This window comes from Camelina sativa, chromosome 13 (assembly GCF_030686135.1).
Source record: "Camelina sativa cultivar CO46 ecotype springtype chromosome 13, ASM3068613v1".
Taxonomy (NCBI): Eukaryota; Viridiplantae; Streptophyta; class Magnoliopsida; order Brassicales; family Brassicaceae; genus Camelina; species Camelina sativa.
Window position 1 is genome coordinate 1,490,460 of NC_141892.1, and position 16,737 is coordinate 1,507,196.

General features: G+C 39.1%; 3 protein-coding genes across 6 annotated transcripts; 1 reads left to right on the forward strand and 2 right to left on the reverse strand.

Annotated features, from left to right (window-relative positions):
- Nucleotides 1-1,145: 1,145 nt before the first annotated feature.
- LOC104734432 (UDP-URONIC ACID TRANSPORTER 1) lies at nt 1,146-3,515 on the reverse strand. Its single transcript, XM_010454010.3, has 4 exons — nt 2,658-3,515; nt 2,080-2,183; nt 1,605-1,833; nt 1,146-1,519 (listed from the first exon to the last, which is right to left on the reverse strand). The coding sequence occupies exons 1-4, from the start codon at nt 3,105-3,107 to the stop codon at nt 1,373-1,375; spliced, it is 930 nt and encodes a 309-aa protein (XP_010452312.1). The 5' UTR covers nt 3,108-3,515; the 3' UTR covers nt 1,146-1,372.
- Nucleotides 3,458-11,923, forward strand: LOC104734433 (putative calcium-binding protein CML50). 3 transcript variants are annotated; one of them, XR_015578216.1, is made up of 9 exons: nt 3,494-4,486; nt 4,858-4,904; nt 5,010-5,185; nt 5,273-5,291; nt 5,642-5,757; nt 6,093-6,723; nt 6,842-6,920; nt 11,237-11,475; nt 11,576-11,923. XR_015578216.1 is itself a non-coding variant. In XM_010454011.3 (5 exons), the coding sequence occupies exons 1-5, from the start codon at nt 3,757-3,759 to the stop codon at nt 5,744-5,746; spliced, it is 1,077 nt and encodes a 358-aa protein (XP_010452313.2). In that variant the 5' UTR covers nt 3,458-3,756; the 3' UTR covers nt 5,747-5,935. The 3 variants fall into 3 exon arrangements, 1 of the variants encoding a protein (XP_010452313.2); XR_015578217.1 differs by having other exon boundaries at nt 6,093-6,573; XM_010454011.3 differs by lacking the exons at nt 6,093-6,723; nt 6,842-6,920; nt 11,237-11,475; nt 11,576-11,923 and having other exon boundaries at nt 3,458-4,486; nt 5,642-5,935.
- A 605-nt stretch (nt 11,924-12,528) lies between these two features.
- Nucleotides 12,529-15,961, reverse strand: LOC104734436 (synaptotagmin-3). Of its 2 annotated transcripts, none has more exons than XM_010454015.3 (12): nt 15,414-15,961; nt 15,050-15,148; nt 14,911-14,961; nt 14,700-14,823; nt 14,490-14,608; nt 14,294-14,395; nt 14,131-14,205; nt 13,949-14,025; nt 13,606-13,855; nt 13,141-13,524; nt 12,890-13,018; nt 12,529-12,766 (listed from the first exon to the last, which is right to left on the reverse strand). In XM_010454015.3, the coding sequence occupies exons 1-12, from the start codon at nt 15,522-15,524 to the stop codon at nt 12,638-12,640; spliced, it is 1,650 nt and encodes a 549-aa protein (XP_010452317.1). In that variant the 5' UTR covers nt 15,525-15,961; the 3' UTR covers nt 12,529-12,637. The 2 variants fall into 2 exon arrangements, with proteins under 2 accessions (XP_010452317.1, XP_019090489.1); XM_019234944.2 differs by having other exon boundaries at nt 14,105-14,205; nt 15,414-15,874.
- Between the last annotated feature and the right edge of the window lie 776 nt (nt 15,962-16,737).

The window sequence follows — 16,737 nt, forward strand, 5'->3', positions numbered from 1 at the left end:
CATCTAATTCCATGCTTAGTATCAAATTTTCTTTTATTTATCCATAAATTACACGCTTAATTTGATTGAGAAGTTTTAATTTCAATCTTTTCATTGAAATATATCACTAAAATACTATACAAAAATAAATTCTGATATGTGCAATGGAAAAAAAAATCATCATTGCAAACAAATATTAATCATTTTTAGATAAGTTTTTACTACAACCCTAATATTTTCAACATAAAAACCATTAAAACCTCCGATCCCATACAATTTCATTTAAAATAGAAACAATTATTGGTAGCATATAAAGGCTTGACTTAATAAGGTCTCTCCTACGTTGACATTTCAATAATTACTAATGTTTCCAAAAGTAAAATATATTATTTTATTAAATATATTCCTTACAAATATACAAAGAACATAAGAAAATTGCAAAAGAAAAAAGAATCTTCTCCACTTTGCTAATCATTGATGATTCTTTTCTTAGAAGAAAGTTATTAAAAACTAGTTATAAAGATCACCATCCTCCCCCTCTAGACAAAAATATAGTACATAGCAGAAGACAAAGATGGTTAATAATAGCTTGATTATGGTTTGCACGTCGGCGACAAGCCAGTAAAACATATTCTCCTATATACTCATTACTATATGCATAAAAGTAAGTAAATCGACACTGCTTTTGTTGGTAAGCCGGCCATTTATTTTTCAACCATAGTGATATAAAATGCTGTTTCGAAGCTTCTTTAGGGAATCGTCATGAGATAATACATTTTAAATTTTGATTAGCAATGTTTTCTTAAGCATATACATTATCATTTTACGTTTATGTCACGTAGCTATACTGTATTATACCATTTTTTTTTTTAACATAGAAAACAACATTTTTGCAGTTTTTAACCAAAAATAGCGCAAACATAACATAAATATCATGTCTTTTGTGTGTTCACAATCTATACAATATATATTCTAGTTAATAAATTAGGTTTTCTTTTTGGTGACAAAAACAAGATAGAGAGAGAAAAAAAACGCAAAACAACAAAAACAATTTTAGTTTGGGTTAAGCAAAGAAACGTAATTGCTTGAGAAATAGTAATACACTTGGTTGTTAAATAATAAAGTTAAATAACCAAAATTGCATCTCATCCTTGGTCATAAACACATCCAAAAAAAAAATGATATCTCTCATCATGGGATCTAACATAGTCCAATACATATTACATAATAAAGTTGCGTATATGATAGTTACAAAAAATCACTACTAAGAAATTCTCATCTCTTAATATCCCCAAAAACTTCAGGTCCTAATTATGAGTAATGAGGAGTGTTGAACAAAAGAAGAAACAAACATAGAGAAGCTATGTTGTGTCTTCAATGGATGTCTGAAAGTTCATCTAAATCTGCGTTTTGTCTCTCCATAAGCAACCACCCCAAGGACGGTTATGGAATACCCGCCAATTCCCATAACCGTAACCGGGTTTTGAAAGATCAAGATCGAAATCACCACTGCAACTGCTCCTTTAGCATTTCCAAGAACCTGCACAATGCGGAACACAATCAACATTGTTAGTCTTGTTATCTCCACGATCGAGCTCTAAAAGGAGGGAAGCAAATAGGTGTACCTGGAGGGTGAGGGCGCTTGTGTGTTTGGTAACCAGAAAGTTCAACAAATTGGCTGAATAAGCCATCACAGAGTTAACTAGAAGAAGTATCCACATGTACTGATGTTGTTTTGCAAGCGTCAAGGTCAAACTGATCACGTCTGGTTCCATAACTAGCGTGACGGGAAGAAGAGCAATGACAGCTATTGGAGACATATACAACATCAGATTCATCGAGTTCAACTTTTCCCTGCAGGAGAAAAAAGAAGAAGAGGAACAACAGAGAGATCATATATAAATGTTGGTGTTTTTGGTAACAATTTAGTTCTATGACTATGCCGTTAAAATCTTAACCTGATAATAATGTATTGCAACATTCTACCTAAGAACCAACCATTTATGAGATTTCTTAATTAGGTAACAAAACTTTCCTGATTTGATCCTCTAACTGCTTTGCAGAATCTAAAGATAAATGAAGGCGTGATATATTATTTACCCCTCAGAAGAAAGTAGAATGCCTTGAAGAACAGATTTAAAGGCTCTTGCCGCCGTAGCACTAATGCACATAATGAACCCAAACCAGTGAAATCCTGGCTCACCCTGCAAAAACAAAACTGGTGCTTTAGATGAACATCATAATTCATACACACACAAAAAAAAAAAAAAAAAAATAACACCAAGATCGTCTATGCACAAAGGATATAACCAACCACTTTGATTAAGCTTATAAAGATATCACCTTGCAGGCGAAATAAGGAAGGTTAGATCCCAAAATGTTGTTCTACCAAAAATTCTACACCTGATAATTAGACCATAAACAAAAAAAGGCTAAAGCTTTTTAGATAACTCAACACTCAAAAATTTGCCCTGATTTCAAAGTTTACACCTTTTGTCCAAGTTTTAGGTCTTTCACACCAACATATGAAACATCTAACTACGAATCCGTCATCTAACATCCAAATCAGATCCTCCAAAAAAATCATGAATTTCAAATCTAGCAAAGCCCAAATTTTCATATAATATGGCATTGTTAACAGAACTGAAAACAGAGGAAGAAGAAATAACTGTGATTACCCCACTAGCGATGACAACACCGGCAACGACGGGGACGAGAGCACCATAAGTAACCCAAGCTTCTCTCTTAAAGGTCATAAGATAAGCGAACAGAGCGGTGAAAAACGGCGTCGTAGCACCGACGGCTTGATTAAAAGAGACAGGGAGGTAACGAAGCGAGATATTACCACCGACGACGGAAGCACAAAAGACGATGCTTAGCGTAGCAACCTTGAGGAACTGAGATCGAGATTTGAGGTGTTGGAGAGGAACAAGCTTTAGGAAAACGATTGAGATGTAGCTAAGGATAGCGCAAGCGGACATGTGACACATTGTGAGAAAAATCGGGAATTTGAATCCGTAATTGGAGAGGAGGAACTTGTTGAGGAGAAGAACACCAATGTTTGATGAGTACCATGATATGATTAGTGTCGATATGAAAAGGGTTTGTTTCTTCGACGACGAAGACATTGTTTTTTTTTCTCTGATCTGGTGGTTTCTTCTTCTTCCTCTTCGTCGTCCAGATCGAGATTTCGATTGAAAGAAAGAAAGAAAGAAAGAAAGAGAGAGAGAGAAAGAAACAAAACGAGAGAAGTCAGGTCCTTGCTTTTAGCATTGGAACGGCAAATTAGCTTTAGATGAGAAATAAAAATCAAACCTTTCTCTCTTTATTAATGTGTGTCTTGTTAACCCTTTGTTTTATTTCTGTAACTTGAGAAGATAATATCAAATCCCATATTTGTATTTATCAAAAAAGACCAAAAAAATCAATTTTTTTGTATTATTAAACTATATAGATTTGGTTTAATTTAAGAGCATACAATGTATAAATACGTTTTCAGATGTTTTTATGAAATCTGATTAATTCCAAAACCGAACAGTCTGATTTGTAGTGTCGGTTAGACTTTAGATCCAGTTTGCAAATGGCATTGTTTGTAAATAGTTTATAATCAGAGACAAAATTCTCGAGAGTGTCCTTTTAACAACACACACCCAGCTTTGATGATGATGAGGTCAACATAAATCACATTCATTGACAAAAAGAAAAACTCAAACTTTATTAAGATCTCTTCTAAAGTTTCGATTTTTTGTTTCTCCTTTCTTAATTGTAAAAGCGACGATGTCAGGGTACCCTCCGACGAGTCAAGGCTACGGTTACGGTTACGGCGGCGGCGGAGGAAATCAACCACCGCCACCTCAGCCACCTTACTCATCTACAGGAAACAATCCTCCGTACGGATCACCGACCACCTCCTCAGCTCCTTACGCAGTTCCTTACGGAGCACCGAACCCACCATCGTCCTCTTCCGCGCCTCCTCCTTACGGATCTTCGAAGCCTCAGTCTTCTTCGTACGGAGCACAGCCTCCTTCAGCACCGTACGCGCCTTCTCCCGGAGACTACAACAAGCCGCCAAAGGAGAAACCTTACGGAGATTACGGAGCTTATCCATCGCCTGGACCTTCGGATTACGGGTGTTACGGTGCTGGACCACGTCCTTCGCCGCCGTCCGGTCACGGTGGAGGATACGGAGCTACTCCACCGCCTTCTGAATACGGCGGTTACGGTGGTCAACCTCGTCCAGCGTCGTCTGGATATGGCGGCGGGTACGGAGGCTATCCTCCTCAAGCCTCTTATGGAAGTCCTTTTGCTTCTCTGATTCCGTCAGGTTTTGCTCCGGGAACGGATCCGAATATAGTGGCTTGCTTTCAAGCTGCGGATCAAGATGGTAGTGGCTTCATTGATGATAAGGAGCTTCAAGGAGCTCTCTCTTCTTATCAGCAGAGGTTCAGTATGAGAACTGTTCATCTTCTTATGTATCTTTTCACCAATAGCAATGCCATGAAAATTGGTGAGCTTTCTTCTATATGCTTTTGATTGATTCGACAATGAGCGTTGTTAGTTTCTGAAGTTATACATCTCTATGATTCTTGTTCAGTAACGTTATCATGTCCATCTCTGTCTTAGATGCAAAACTCAAAAGATTCATACTTTGTCAATGTTTTTGTATGACCATGTTGGCAATTTTAACAATATTTGTAGAATTTTCCATGAATAACGTGCTACCCCACTGTCTCTTTATCATCTTGTTGAATCTCTTGGTTTCATTATTTTAGTGCTAGTTGAATTTATAAATTATCATTCTAGTTACAATCATTTCTCTTGCTAGCCTGGTTTTTGAATTGGTGTCCTGTACTAACTTGAGAAGTCTCCATGTTGTAGGACCTAAGGAGTTTACTGCACTTTTCTACAGTCTTCAGAACTGGAGGGTAAGTTTAAATGTTTTCATGAATCTTTTGGGTTTGTGCTAGTGATATAGCATAGCAACATTGTTTGGAAGTTCACACATGTGGTTTGTTTTGGGAATGGTTCAGTCCATTTTTGAGAGGTCTGACAAGGATAGGAGCGGCAGAATAGATGTAAATGAGCTGAGAGATGCGCTTTTGAGCCTTGGGTTTTCGGTTCCTCCTGTGATTTTGGATCTGCTGGTTTCCAAGTTTGACAAAAGCGGAGGGAAGAACAGGGCCATCGAATATGACAATTTCATTGAGTATGATATTCTTTCTGTGCTCTCTTTTCTTCTTATTGCTGTGATCGTTGCTTATTTATTAACGGTATCTGTTTTGCCTTTATGCAGGTGCTGTCTCACTGTTAAGGTACGCTCTTTTTTACTCTGTTGCTCTCTCATACAGCGCCTAGACAAGTTTGCCTTAGTGAAATGAGTCTGAAACCTTATTAGTTATAGGAATTACTCCTGGGAAGAGTTAGACTCAAACTTGTCTCTCAACCCAAATATCTAACTCCATAGTCTACATTATACTAAGTTTGTTAAATTGTCATATGTGGTGAGATTATGGGTCAGAACAGCAATGAGTTTGCCTTTCATTACTGATTGCATCTGAGACCGCAACAGTTCATAGTCGGTTCTTGTTACAATGTGGTTTAATGATCCAAGTGTCGTATTTAGAAGTTAGTAATCTGATCTATAATATGATGGAAACTGCAGGGGCTGACAGAGAAGTTCAAGGAGAAGGACACATCGTACTCAGGCTCAGCTACTTTCACCTATGAAACCTTCATGCTCACCGTCCTCCCCTTCCTCATCGCATAAGTGTTTTTACGGTAACCCGTTTGCGCATCTTGAGTTTTCTTTGTATGTTCTTCATTGTGTGAATGCTGTTGTCAGTGGAACTACAGGAAACTTTTCCGATTTAGTTGAACTTAATAGTTTATATAAAAAAATGTGAAATGTATAATCTTTATATTATCAAATAATCAAACAACACATTATGGTTGGGTATATTACATCTTATTTATTGGAGTACATTTATAGAAGAAAACTTTATGCATATAGAATATTGCATAATTTTAACTTTTAATAAAAAGAATAATCAAAAACAAAATTAGTTATGTCCCCCAATTTACATCTTCTCGAATTTTCTTTGAATGAAAATTAGGACTCGGAGTTGCCTTGTCCTATAAGACAGTCTCAGTAAGGACCAACTCGTGGTATTTGTATTTTTGGACTTGGACTTGGACTGGACTGCTCGTTTAAATAAACCAGACGGGCGTTAAGGGGTTGAGCCGGTCTTGCATTCTTCTCATAACCCTAGTTAACAAGAAAACATGTTTGATTAAAAAAGCAGAAATTCAAATGTGTTCTTGGTAAATGTTTACGTGAGAGTCTCGTATAGTTCTTACACCGCGACGAGCATCGGTCAATAAATCAATTTGCTGACGCGAAACAGTCCCCACCTGCATTATTATTGAACAGGGAATCAGATTTGAGTCGGTTTTTTTATAGATTCTGGATTCTTGAATTCAGTTACAATTTGGTTTTTAAGTTTTGCTAGAATTATTACCTTGCTGATGATGGTCCACATGACATCTTCCGTGCAAGGAGGAGTCGTGAGCGAACCGCTATATTCATAAAATTTGGTAAGATCCCATCCAAATTCTCGTGGATCTATCTTTCCAATGCTGATCTCTCCATCTTGTACGTCAGCAATCTTGTTGATCTTGTCCATTATCTATCGAAATTGTAAGAAGATAAAGCAAAACAAATAAGTAGAGAGTTTCTTGAAACAGGTGCATACCATATATATATAGCTTTTATGATATAGTATAGTTTTAGTTTACACAGCTTTTCAAAGTTATGTGTATGTTCATGATGATAACCACTAATGTTTTTCACATGATCTTGCAGTTGGATTTGTTTGAGAGAATGAACTTCAAAGTCGACCGTTCCAGCCCTATCTACAAGCAATTCCGTCTAAAAGCTTTAGGTATTGATTTCTTTCAACCATACTGTACGATCCAAACCTAGATCTGATTGATTAACCGATCGAACTGAGCAAGAAAAGAGAAACGAGAAACAAACGACACACACGAGTTTTACGAGTTCGGATTCCAAGGTGGAATCCTACGTCTCGCCGGAGTAATACTCCGGAATCAGCTAGCTTCTCTTGAGCTCAAACCGAGCTACAACAATGGCGATTACAATCTCTCTCTTCGCTCTCTCTCACTAACAGACTCGTAACGATACAAAAGAAGAGATTATAGAAGAAGAAGAGTCGAGAAGCTTTTAGCTTCTAACAACCACTCCCACGTGCGAGCCCACACGAACCAACCGCCATTGGACCATAATGCTTACTGGACCCGCCCATCAACAATCCCGTATGGGCTTAAACCGGAACAAGCCCAGCTCTCAACTGAAACCCTCCAAACGGCTTAGAGTGTGTCATACACTTGGTAAGCTTCATGCTTACATCAACCTGATCGTGACTACAACCTTCAAATCTCCACCTTAGTCAAGATCATGACCTTTACCTTGGTGGACTACCGTATCCAAACCCGGATACAAGTTCCCGTCAAAGATGGACTATCTCAGCTTTTGGAAACCCGAAGCATCTGCAATGCTTCCTGAAGCTTGTTGATAGGTAAAACCTTTGTGAAGATGTCCGCACGATTGACCTCTGTAGATATCTTCACCACTTGTACCTGACCTTTAGCAATTAAATCCCTGATAAAATGATACTTCACGTCAATGTGTTTGGTCCTCTCATGGAAGACGGGATTCTTTGCCAACGATATCGCACTCTGCGAGTCACAGTTGATCTCCACACAACCTTGCGGAAACCCAAGTTCCTCAGAAAAACCTTTTAATCACATTGCCTCTTTCACAGCTTCTGCTAAGGCCATATACTCTGCTTCAATAGATGATAGAGAAACAACCTTCTGGAGAGTTGACTTCCAGCTAATGGCATTACCTCCAATAGTGAACACAATGCCAGTTGTTGACCTTATGTTATCTTGATTTCCTGCAAAGTCAGAGACGCAATAGCCACTGATAACAAAATCACCAGCCTTTCTGTAACTCAGACTAACCCCAGTAGATCCTCTTATGTACCTCAGAATCCACTTCACTGCCTGCCAATGATCCTTAATAGGATTGCTCATAAACATGCTTACCACACCTACCAGATAAGCTAAATCTGGTCTCGTCCATATCATTGAATACATGATGATCCCGACCGCACTCTGATAAGGGACTTTCTTCATAAAACTTCATTGATCAGTCAACTCGTGATCAGTCGCAGCTCTTAGCTTGAAATGAGCTCCCATCGGTGTGACAACCGCCTTTGACTGATCCATCCTGAAGTTTCCCAGCACCTTCTTCAAATAGTTCTCCTGAGATAACTTGAGACGACCATTGATCCTGTCTCGAGTGATCTCCATGCCAAGAATCTTCTTAGCATCGCCCAAATCCTTCATCTCAAACTCTGCACTCAACAATGTCTTCAAGTTCTGAAATTCCTCCTTGTCAACTGATGCTATCAGGATGTCATCCACATAGAGCAATAGGTAGATGTATGCACCTCCACTTAGCTTTCGAAAGTACACACACTGATCAAACGTACTCCTGCTGTAACTGATCTTCACCATATAGTCATCAAACTGTTTGTTCCACTGTCTCGGTGATTGGTTTAAGCCATATAGAGATTTCCTCAGTAGACACAACTTGTCAGGATGCTTAGGATCTTCATATCCCTCAGGTTGCTCCATGAAAATATCTTCTACAAGGTAGCCATGGAGGAACGCCGTCTTGACATCCATCTGCTGCAACTCCATATTAAAATACACTGCTGCTGACAACAAATATCTGATAGATACATGCTTCACCACCGGAGCAAAGATCTCTTGATAGTCAACGCCTTCCTTTTGTGCATAACCTTTAGCCACCAGTCTTGCCTTATATCTAGGAGGTTCCACCCCAGGTATGCCACCTTTCCTTTTGAATATCCACTTGCACCCTATCGGCTTTACACCATCTGGCTTATCAACCAAATCCCAGGTGTGGTTCTTTTGCTGTGAATCCATCTCCTCATCAGCCGCTACTAACCACTTATCACTGTCTTGGTCATTCTCAACTTCTTGGAATCTTGCTGACTCAGAAAAACCGCCATCTTCTGATATTGAATAGACAAACCCAACAATATCATCCTCACACTCATAATCTCCAAACCTGATAGGAGGAACGATTTGTCTTCTCAATCTGTCACGAGCCAGCTGGTAGCTTCTTTCACCTGTAGAGCTCAACTCTTGCTTTGTACAGACAACCGGTTGATCATCTGAATCCTGAATAGTAATGACCTTTGGTTCTGGGACTCCTCCACCTTGAGAAACATCCTCTTGTGCTATGTCTAAACCTGCAAAGTCAAAACTAAAAACATTGTCAGTAGAAAAGGGATCAGAAACACTACCTTTGTCTGCTTCGTTTTTGATATCCTTGTAAACCTTGTCTTCCCTGAAGACCACATTCCTGCTGATTACACACTTCTTATCTTCAAGTAACCAAACTTTGAACCCCTTTACTCCCTCTAGATAGCCTGTCAAAACTCCTTTCTTAGCCCTTGGTTCCAATTTACCATCACTTGAATGGACATATGCCAGACATCCGAATCTCCGAAGTCCAGCCAATGAAGGCATACTTGAAGTCCATAGTTCTTCTGGTGCCCTGAACTCAAGGACAGACGGAGGAGATCTGTTGATCAAATACACTGCTGTCGAAGCAGCTTCTGCCCAAAACCTTTGACTTAACCCGCTTTCACTCAACATGCTCCTGACCTTGTTCATTATAGTATGGTTCAACCTTTCGGCCACACCGTTCTGTTGAGGTGTGTAAGTACACGTCATGTGTCTCACAATGCCTTCATCCTTACAGAAAGAGTCAAACTGCTGGTTACAAAACTCCAAGCCATTGTCCGTTCGAAGCTTCTTGACTTTCCTCTCTGTTTGAACCTCAACCATCTTCTTCCAATCTACGAAGCTCTTGAAAGCCTCATCCTTAGTCTTTAAGAAATTTATCCACACCTTCCTTGAGTATTCGTCAGTAAACGAGATAAAGTACTGACACTTCCCAAGACTAATAGGAACATTAGGAGAATCCCATAGGTCAGAATGGATGTAATCCAATCTTTCCTTAGTAACATGTTGCGCAGGTTCGAAACTTACTTTGTGGGATTTCCCTATCACGCAGTCTTCACAGAACTGCACATTGGTTACCTTGTTGTCACGGAAACAACCCTTCTTGGCCAAAACTTCAAGACCTTTCTGTCCAATGTGCCCCATCCTGCTATGCCACAGCCTTGACATGTATGTGATTTGCTTGTCTTCTACCGTGACCTTCTCCTCTGCTACATGAGACCCTCTCACTTGAGCAGTACCTTGTAAAACGTACAAAGACTGTCTCCTGTCACCCTTCATGAACACTGTACAACCGGTGACCACCTTGAGGACCCCCTTTCCACCTCTAAACTCACATCCTTTAGCTTCAAGAGTACCAAGAGAGATTAAGTTTCTCGAGATCTTAGGCATGTACCTAACCTCATGAAGTACGAATGTAGTACCATATGAGCCTTCAGATCCGAGCTCGTCATCTCCGAATTGAAAACCAAGAACTGAACACCTAAACCTATTGGCTCTGATACCACTTTGTACGATCCAAACCTAGATCTGATTGATTAACCGATCGAACTGAGCAAGAAAAGAGAAACGAGAAACAAACTACTCACACGAGTTTTACGAGTTCGGATTCCAAGGTGGAATCCTACGTCTCGCCGGAGTAATACTCCAGAATCCACTAGCTTCTCTTGAGCTCAAACCGAGCTACAACAATGGCGATTACAATCTCTCTCTTCGCTCTCTCTCACTAACAGACTCGTAACGATACAAAAGAAGAGATTATAAAAGAAGAAGAGTTGAGAAGCTTTTAGCTTCTAACAACCACTCCCACGTGCGAGCCCACACGAACCAACCGCCATTGGACCATAATGCTTAATGGACCCGCCCATCAACAATCCCGTATGGGCCTAAACCGGAACAAGCCCAACTCTCAACCGAAACCCTCTAAACGCCTTAGAGTGTTTCATACACTTGGTAAGCTTCACGCTTACACCAACCTGATCGTGACTACAACCTTCACGTACTAGCTTTTTTAGTTTATGCGTTCCCATTTGGTCATGGATCTGATACAATGAGATTGTGTGTTGTTTGCCTATATACCAAGTTACTTATATAGCAAGGATAACAAATTTGACAGATTGAAGTTAAGGGATGATCCGGGATTATTAAATGAGAGTAGTGGTAGTACATACCAGTGCAAGAAATGCAGTAAAGTATTGTTGATTCAGAAGCAAGTAATAGAGCATACTCCAGGTGAGGCTGATTCAGAGTTTGATGACATGTTTAAAAACATGTTTGGAGAGGTCAAGAAGAATCCTGGTGAGGTGAACCACTGTACTTCTATATTTGTAGAGCCTCTCAGTTGGATGAATGAAGGTACTATTTATATAGATACTCTTCACTAGCATATTATGTGTTGGTTTCTTGATTGATCCTGATCATCTCTCTTGTTATATGTCATGATTAACTATGGAAGATGATGTGTCGGAAGGGAAGCTATTGTGTCCAAAATGTCAAGCTAAGGTTGGAAGCTTTGACTGGTCGGGAAGTTATTGTAGCTGTGGAAGCAAGATTGTTCCGGCGTTTCAACTTCAGATGAGTCGCGTCGATGTTATCACTCTCAAGGATGAGGTGAACAAGATGAAGAAGAATCATGAGAACTGAGAAGTAAAGAGTCTAGGCTTTTTTGTTCTTTTAGCGCAGCTTTTGCTTCAGCAGCGAATCATATTCATATCATCATTTAATCATATCAGCATTGAAATTTTGAAAACATAATTGTATTTCTCTCTTAATCAATTAACGCTAAACCGGTAGTTTGAGGGTACTTTCGTAATTTCGTCCTCATAAAAAAATCGACTGTTGGGCTTTGAAGCCCAGAGTCCATCAAAGTGATTAGACGATTCTGTTAATGACACGTGTACGGTCGATCGTTGCCCGATTCGCATTTTCCTCGATGACGAACAAAAGTCAAGAGGAGCTGAACTTGAAGTTGAAGAGGTCGAACACTGAAGAAGAAGAAGAAGAGTGGTAGTCTCCGTAAAAGTCGAATACTTTGTCACACGATTAAGCGAAAGCTCAAAGGAAGCAATCAGTGGCACGTTTTGTTCAGACTGTAAGAGGCATACGGAGGTTGTGTTTGATCACTCTGCTGGAGACACGGTATGCTCTGAGTGTGGACTAGTGCTTGAGTCTCACTCAATTGATGAGACCTCTGAGTGGAGAACTTTTGCTAATGAGTCTGGTGACACTGATCCCGTACGTGTCGGTGGACCAACTAATCCTCTTCTCGCCGATGGTGGTCTCACCACCGTCATTTCTAAGCCTAATGGCTCCTCCGGCGACTTTCTCTCCTCTTCTCTTGGTCGTTTGGCAGAAGCCCTTAGGTCTCGTTTATACTTTTTCTTGTCTCTGTATGAAACATTTTACCACTGATTTAATATGTACGTTGAATTTCAATTGAAATAATATGATTTAGATAGAGGTAACGCAAGATTTTAATAAACGCCCCACTAGAACAAAAATTTATGTTTTCAGTTTGTTAACTAGTCGTCCAACGGATCTCAATGTGAATAATGCCGTTTCTGGAATTGATAAGATGGTATTTCTGGTTGATCCTTCCATTGACAACAACATCCTCCAGATTTATGTCTACATGTCCAAGTTCCTCCTACATAGAGAGGAAGCAAAGGTATTAGTTGGCATGAGTCTGTCTGCTTAAAAACTGGTTTACAGCCAACACGAATGTTAACTGAGTTTTCTTCAGGCTCAGGTCAGGGTGTGAGATATTTACCTTGGATCGAAAGTGAAAGCCAGTTCCTTTACTCATGACCTCAACGCGTATACTCTCTTTCACTGGCGGCTCCTCTAGTGTAAACTGGAATTCCTCATTCCATCGAGGGTCTCGTGTTTTCTTCAGCATCTGATCAAGAAACGGTGGTCATTAATAGTCAGATGACATGATGCATTTGAGCTTAGTCTCGTCATGACCCAAACAGTTGTTAAGTAGCTTATAATTAAGCAAAATGCAGGTTAAGAATGTACCTTTGTTTTCTTCTTTTCTCCTCCGAAGAGAACAACGGCATAAGGGTTCGAGTGTTTCTTCTTGCCTTCGACATCTTTGGCAGATTGGATTGCAACTGAGAGTAGACCGGCATGACTGAGAAAATCATCGTTTTCTGATGATTTCTCGTCTGTGCTTTCTTTCCTCTGGTACTCATCCTTATTTGCGTTTCTACTCTTAAGGCTTTCTTCTCTGAATGGCACATACCTGAGGTCCAACTCTAATATTCCTCTTTTTTTCTTGTCCCCAGAATCCACAACAACATTTGAGTTCTTAATCAGGTCAAGATTAAATTCTCTCTTCTCACCCGGGTTAAGCTTTTGCAACGGGATCATCTGCATTCCCAATCTGTCGTGCCCTCCAACCTATGGAGATAAAGAGAGCAGCTTTAGTAAGAATAACACAAAATTTATACTAGACAAAGCCGGATCATGAGATGCATAGACCTTGTCCCAGTCAAAGACTTCTAGTTGAAGGACTTGTGATGAAGGGTCCTTCACGATGAGCTTGAAGTGTTCATTCCATTCTGGGTTTAAGTTCCTCTTCTTTATGGTGGTTTTCTTTGCTGGAAGCTTTTCTCCAGTCAAACTAAGCTTGACATAAGGGTCGGAAGTTCCCAGCAAATCCTTCTTTAGGAGATTACGAGCTCGAATAATGTTCACATGAAGTAATCCAACAGGCTTCTTTACAGACGCTCTACACCAGAAGTAAACTTATACATCAGAGGAAAGAAACAGAGAGATCTCATGATTTCTAGTTACATTGTCCAAAAAGTTGATCGACACTTACGTTGAAGCATCAAGGATAGGTATCTCAAGCACTTGTGGCCAATGGTACATGCTTGAAACTTGCCTTTTAATAGTTTCCTGCAAAATCATTAGACAAATGTACTGATGAAGGAGCATCTAGTTTGAATATAGATAAACACCATAATCCAACTCCTACCGATAGGAGGATCATCAATGCAGCACCTGAACATATCTGTAGAGACCCGGTATGGACATGAGATCTCCACCAAGCACTTTCAATCCAAAATCAACATGTGGCTGCATAGAGAATCATGCTGATCAACATGTGGTAAAGCAAGTAACTTTCAAATCAGTTCTGAGTCACTTTTATGTGAGAGGTAGCTACCTTTTCCATTAATGAAACTACAACCATTCCAAAACAAGGGAAGGTCGGCAGAAGAGGCTTCAGCGCTACACGAATTGTAGCAAAAAATTGGAGATCTACGAGCTGCAAAGGTAAAAGATGATAAAACTTCGTGTTTATGGAAACGAAGAGTAGTAAAGTTTTGCATTGCTTGTGTTCCATTATCACTCTTACTGACCTGAACTCTAATTCGTAAAGACATCACCTTTAGCACTAAAACAATGTTGGGATTGCCTGCCCACTTTATTGATGGTTCTAACAGAAGCTCCTTCTCGTTGGTCTCATAGAACTTAACACCTGCAAGAGATTAGACAAAATGTTGCTAACCGTTAGCACATTGAACATAACTGTAAGAGATCACAAGAACTAAATGGGACCAAGGATTCACCATGAACTGTTGGTGGAAGCGTTCCAAGACTCAAATTTTCAAACTCAATAGATTCTATACAGAACTTCCCAATATAATCTGCAAATATAGGTTGTGCAGAACTCCGGATGATCCTGCAAATAGCCTATACAAGAAAAGAAAACTAAAGCTTTAAACACAGTAGCCAAATTTGATGTAAAGCAAATCAGAACAAGAACTAAAAAAACAGAACCTTGTCGAGGTAGGGCCACATGCATGAGAGAAATCTGTTAAACCAGTCCACCTTAATGAAAAACCCACCATCAGTCAGTCATCGAGCTTAGTTGCTAAAGTCCAACAACGTAAATCCTAAAAAAAAAAATGTGACTTACTCTTTCATAATCTGGATTCTTCATCCATAGTGGAATGTCTGGTAAAAGATCAACAAGGACACTGATACTAGTCTCAACAAGTGGTCTCGCAGGTGGATACTGCAATGTGTTAAAATCACTAACCAGTAAATCAAAACAGTAAAACCAAATTAAAGGCTCAAAATTGATGCCCAGCTACATGAAAAAAGTAACAAGCTTTAATACAAAACTAGGCTCTCAGAGTCAGATTCACCACCATCATGCTTTGTATATCCTCAAAATCAAACACTGAAATCGATCGACCAGAATCTCTAAGCTTACCCAGATGGTGAAACAAACAGAACAAGCCTCAAACATGACGAAAAAAAAAAAAAAAAAAGTTTACCTCTTGGTGTTTAGGCTTAGAATAAATTAAGACGAAGAATCCAATGATGAGACCAATAGGGATTCCGATTGCGAAACCAAAGATCCCCAACACACTGGTCAAAAAGCCCATCTTTTTGTTTCTCTCTCGATGAAGAAGAAGAAAAAGTCAGTATGATTGTTATGTAAAGATGGCAACGAAGGAGAAGGAATCGGGTCCAAAACGGTAACGAAGAAGAGAGCCTCTCTCTCTCTCTCTCTGTTTCCAACCGCCAAAATTGTGTTTCCGATTACTACTTTTATTTTATTTTCTCTTTTCTTTTTTTGTTTTGTTGAGACTCGAGAGGATCAAAAAATCACGAGATGTTTTTATTTACGTAGTAGCCGACGTGAACATGAATTTTTATTATCCTTTTTCTTGTGTTGTGTGTGTGTGTTTGTGCTTGCCTCTGTGTTCTGTTTGTTGGTTGGCCTAATCAACTTGAGTTTTGATTTTTTAGCTTTCTTGGAATTAATAAAAGGAAGATCATCGGAATTTAATTACTTGTATGGTCCCAACCACAATTTGTTGGACTACTACTGGAACTACAAATTCATATCTACGATTTCATTGGGCCAGTTAAGGATACTACCTTTTAACTTTTCGATATTGTTTTTTTTTTTTAACTGCAGCTGATATTGTTTAAATCAAATGATAGATTTAATACATTTCTTGTATATACAACTCAGGTAAACATTATCAACGTACCTATTAAAACTTTAAACTATTTTTTTTGTAGAAATTAAATAATAATTAATAATAAATTAGTAATGTTAAATTAATACATTATGGGACACATTGTTGCATTCTTATTATCTAATAAAACGTCTCTTTTAATTACAATTAAACATAATAGGTAATTTCGTAATTGGTTATGTAGATTTAAAAGGTAATGCTTTTATTCTTATGATCTTATCTAGTATTAGAGATAATCCCAAATATTTCTACTTTTCTTTTGTGTGTGTGCTTAGTTCTTTTTTTTTTTCTTAACTGAAGATTTTTTTTCGTACCATTTAGCCATGTAGGCGTAATGTAATTTTTCAGTCCCCAAAAAGAAATGCATTTTTCTTAACTGCGGTCAGGGCGGCCAAATCCATATGCAGTCTGGACCGTTCCATTTTTATGGTGGATTACAGATCGCTGCGGACTAATTCTATTTGTATGTAAAAGCGGTTTGCAATTGGTCTGCTGCGGTTTTATCTCTGCTTTATTTGAACCGCACCACTGCGGATTACATTTGCTGAATAGTAAATAAAAGGCGGTTTAGTGTGCAGATGGATTTGTCCACCCCAACCACTGCAACCAT

Bases quoted from the DNA above. Each gene is read 5' to 3' on its own strand.
- LOC104734436 (XM_010454015.3), bottom strand. From the start codon at position 15,524: ATGGGCTTTTTGACCAGTGTGTTGGGGATCTTTGGTTTCGCAATCGGA. The intron at 14,026-14,130 runs GTGCTGCATTGA...ATGATTTTGCAG, and splicing joins GTCTCTACAGATATGTTCAG to GAAACTATTAAAAGGCAAGT. The intron at 13,525-13,605 runs GTCTATGCATCT...TTATCTCCATAG, and splicing joins AAGTCTTTGACTGGGACAAG to GTTGGAGGGCACGACAGATT.
- LOC104734433 (XM_010454011.3), top strand. From the start codon at position 3,757: ATGTCAGGGTACCCTCCGACGAGTCAAGGCTACGGTTACGGTTACGGC. The intron at 4,487-4,857 runs GTGAGCTTTCTT...TCCATGTTGTAG, and splicing joins TAGCAATGCCATGAAAATTG to GACCTAAGGAGTTTACTGCA. The intron at 4,905-5,009 runs GTAAGTTTAAAT...GGAATGGTTCAG, and splicing joins ACAGTCTTCAGAACTGGAGG to TCCATTTTTGAGAGGTCTGA.
- LOC104734432 (XM_010454010.3), bottom strand. From the start codon at position 3,107: ATGTCTTCGTCGTCGAAGAAACAAACCCTTTTCATATCGACACTAATC. The intron at 2,184-2,657 runs GTAATCACAGTT...TTGTTTTTGCAG, and splicing joins GTGTTGTCATCGCTAGTGGG to GGTGAGCCAGGATTTCACTG. The intron at 1,520-1,604 runs GTACACCTATTT...CGCATTGTGCAG, and splicing joins CAAGCGCCCTCACCCTCCAG to GTTCTTGGAAATGCTAAAGG.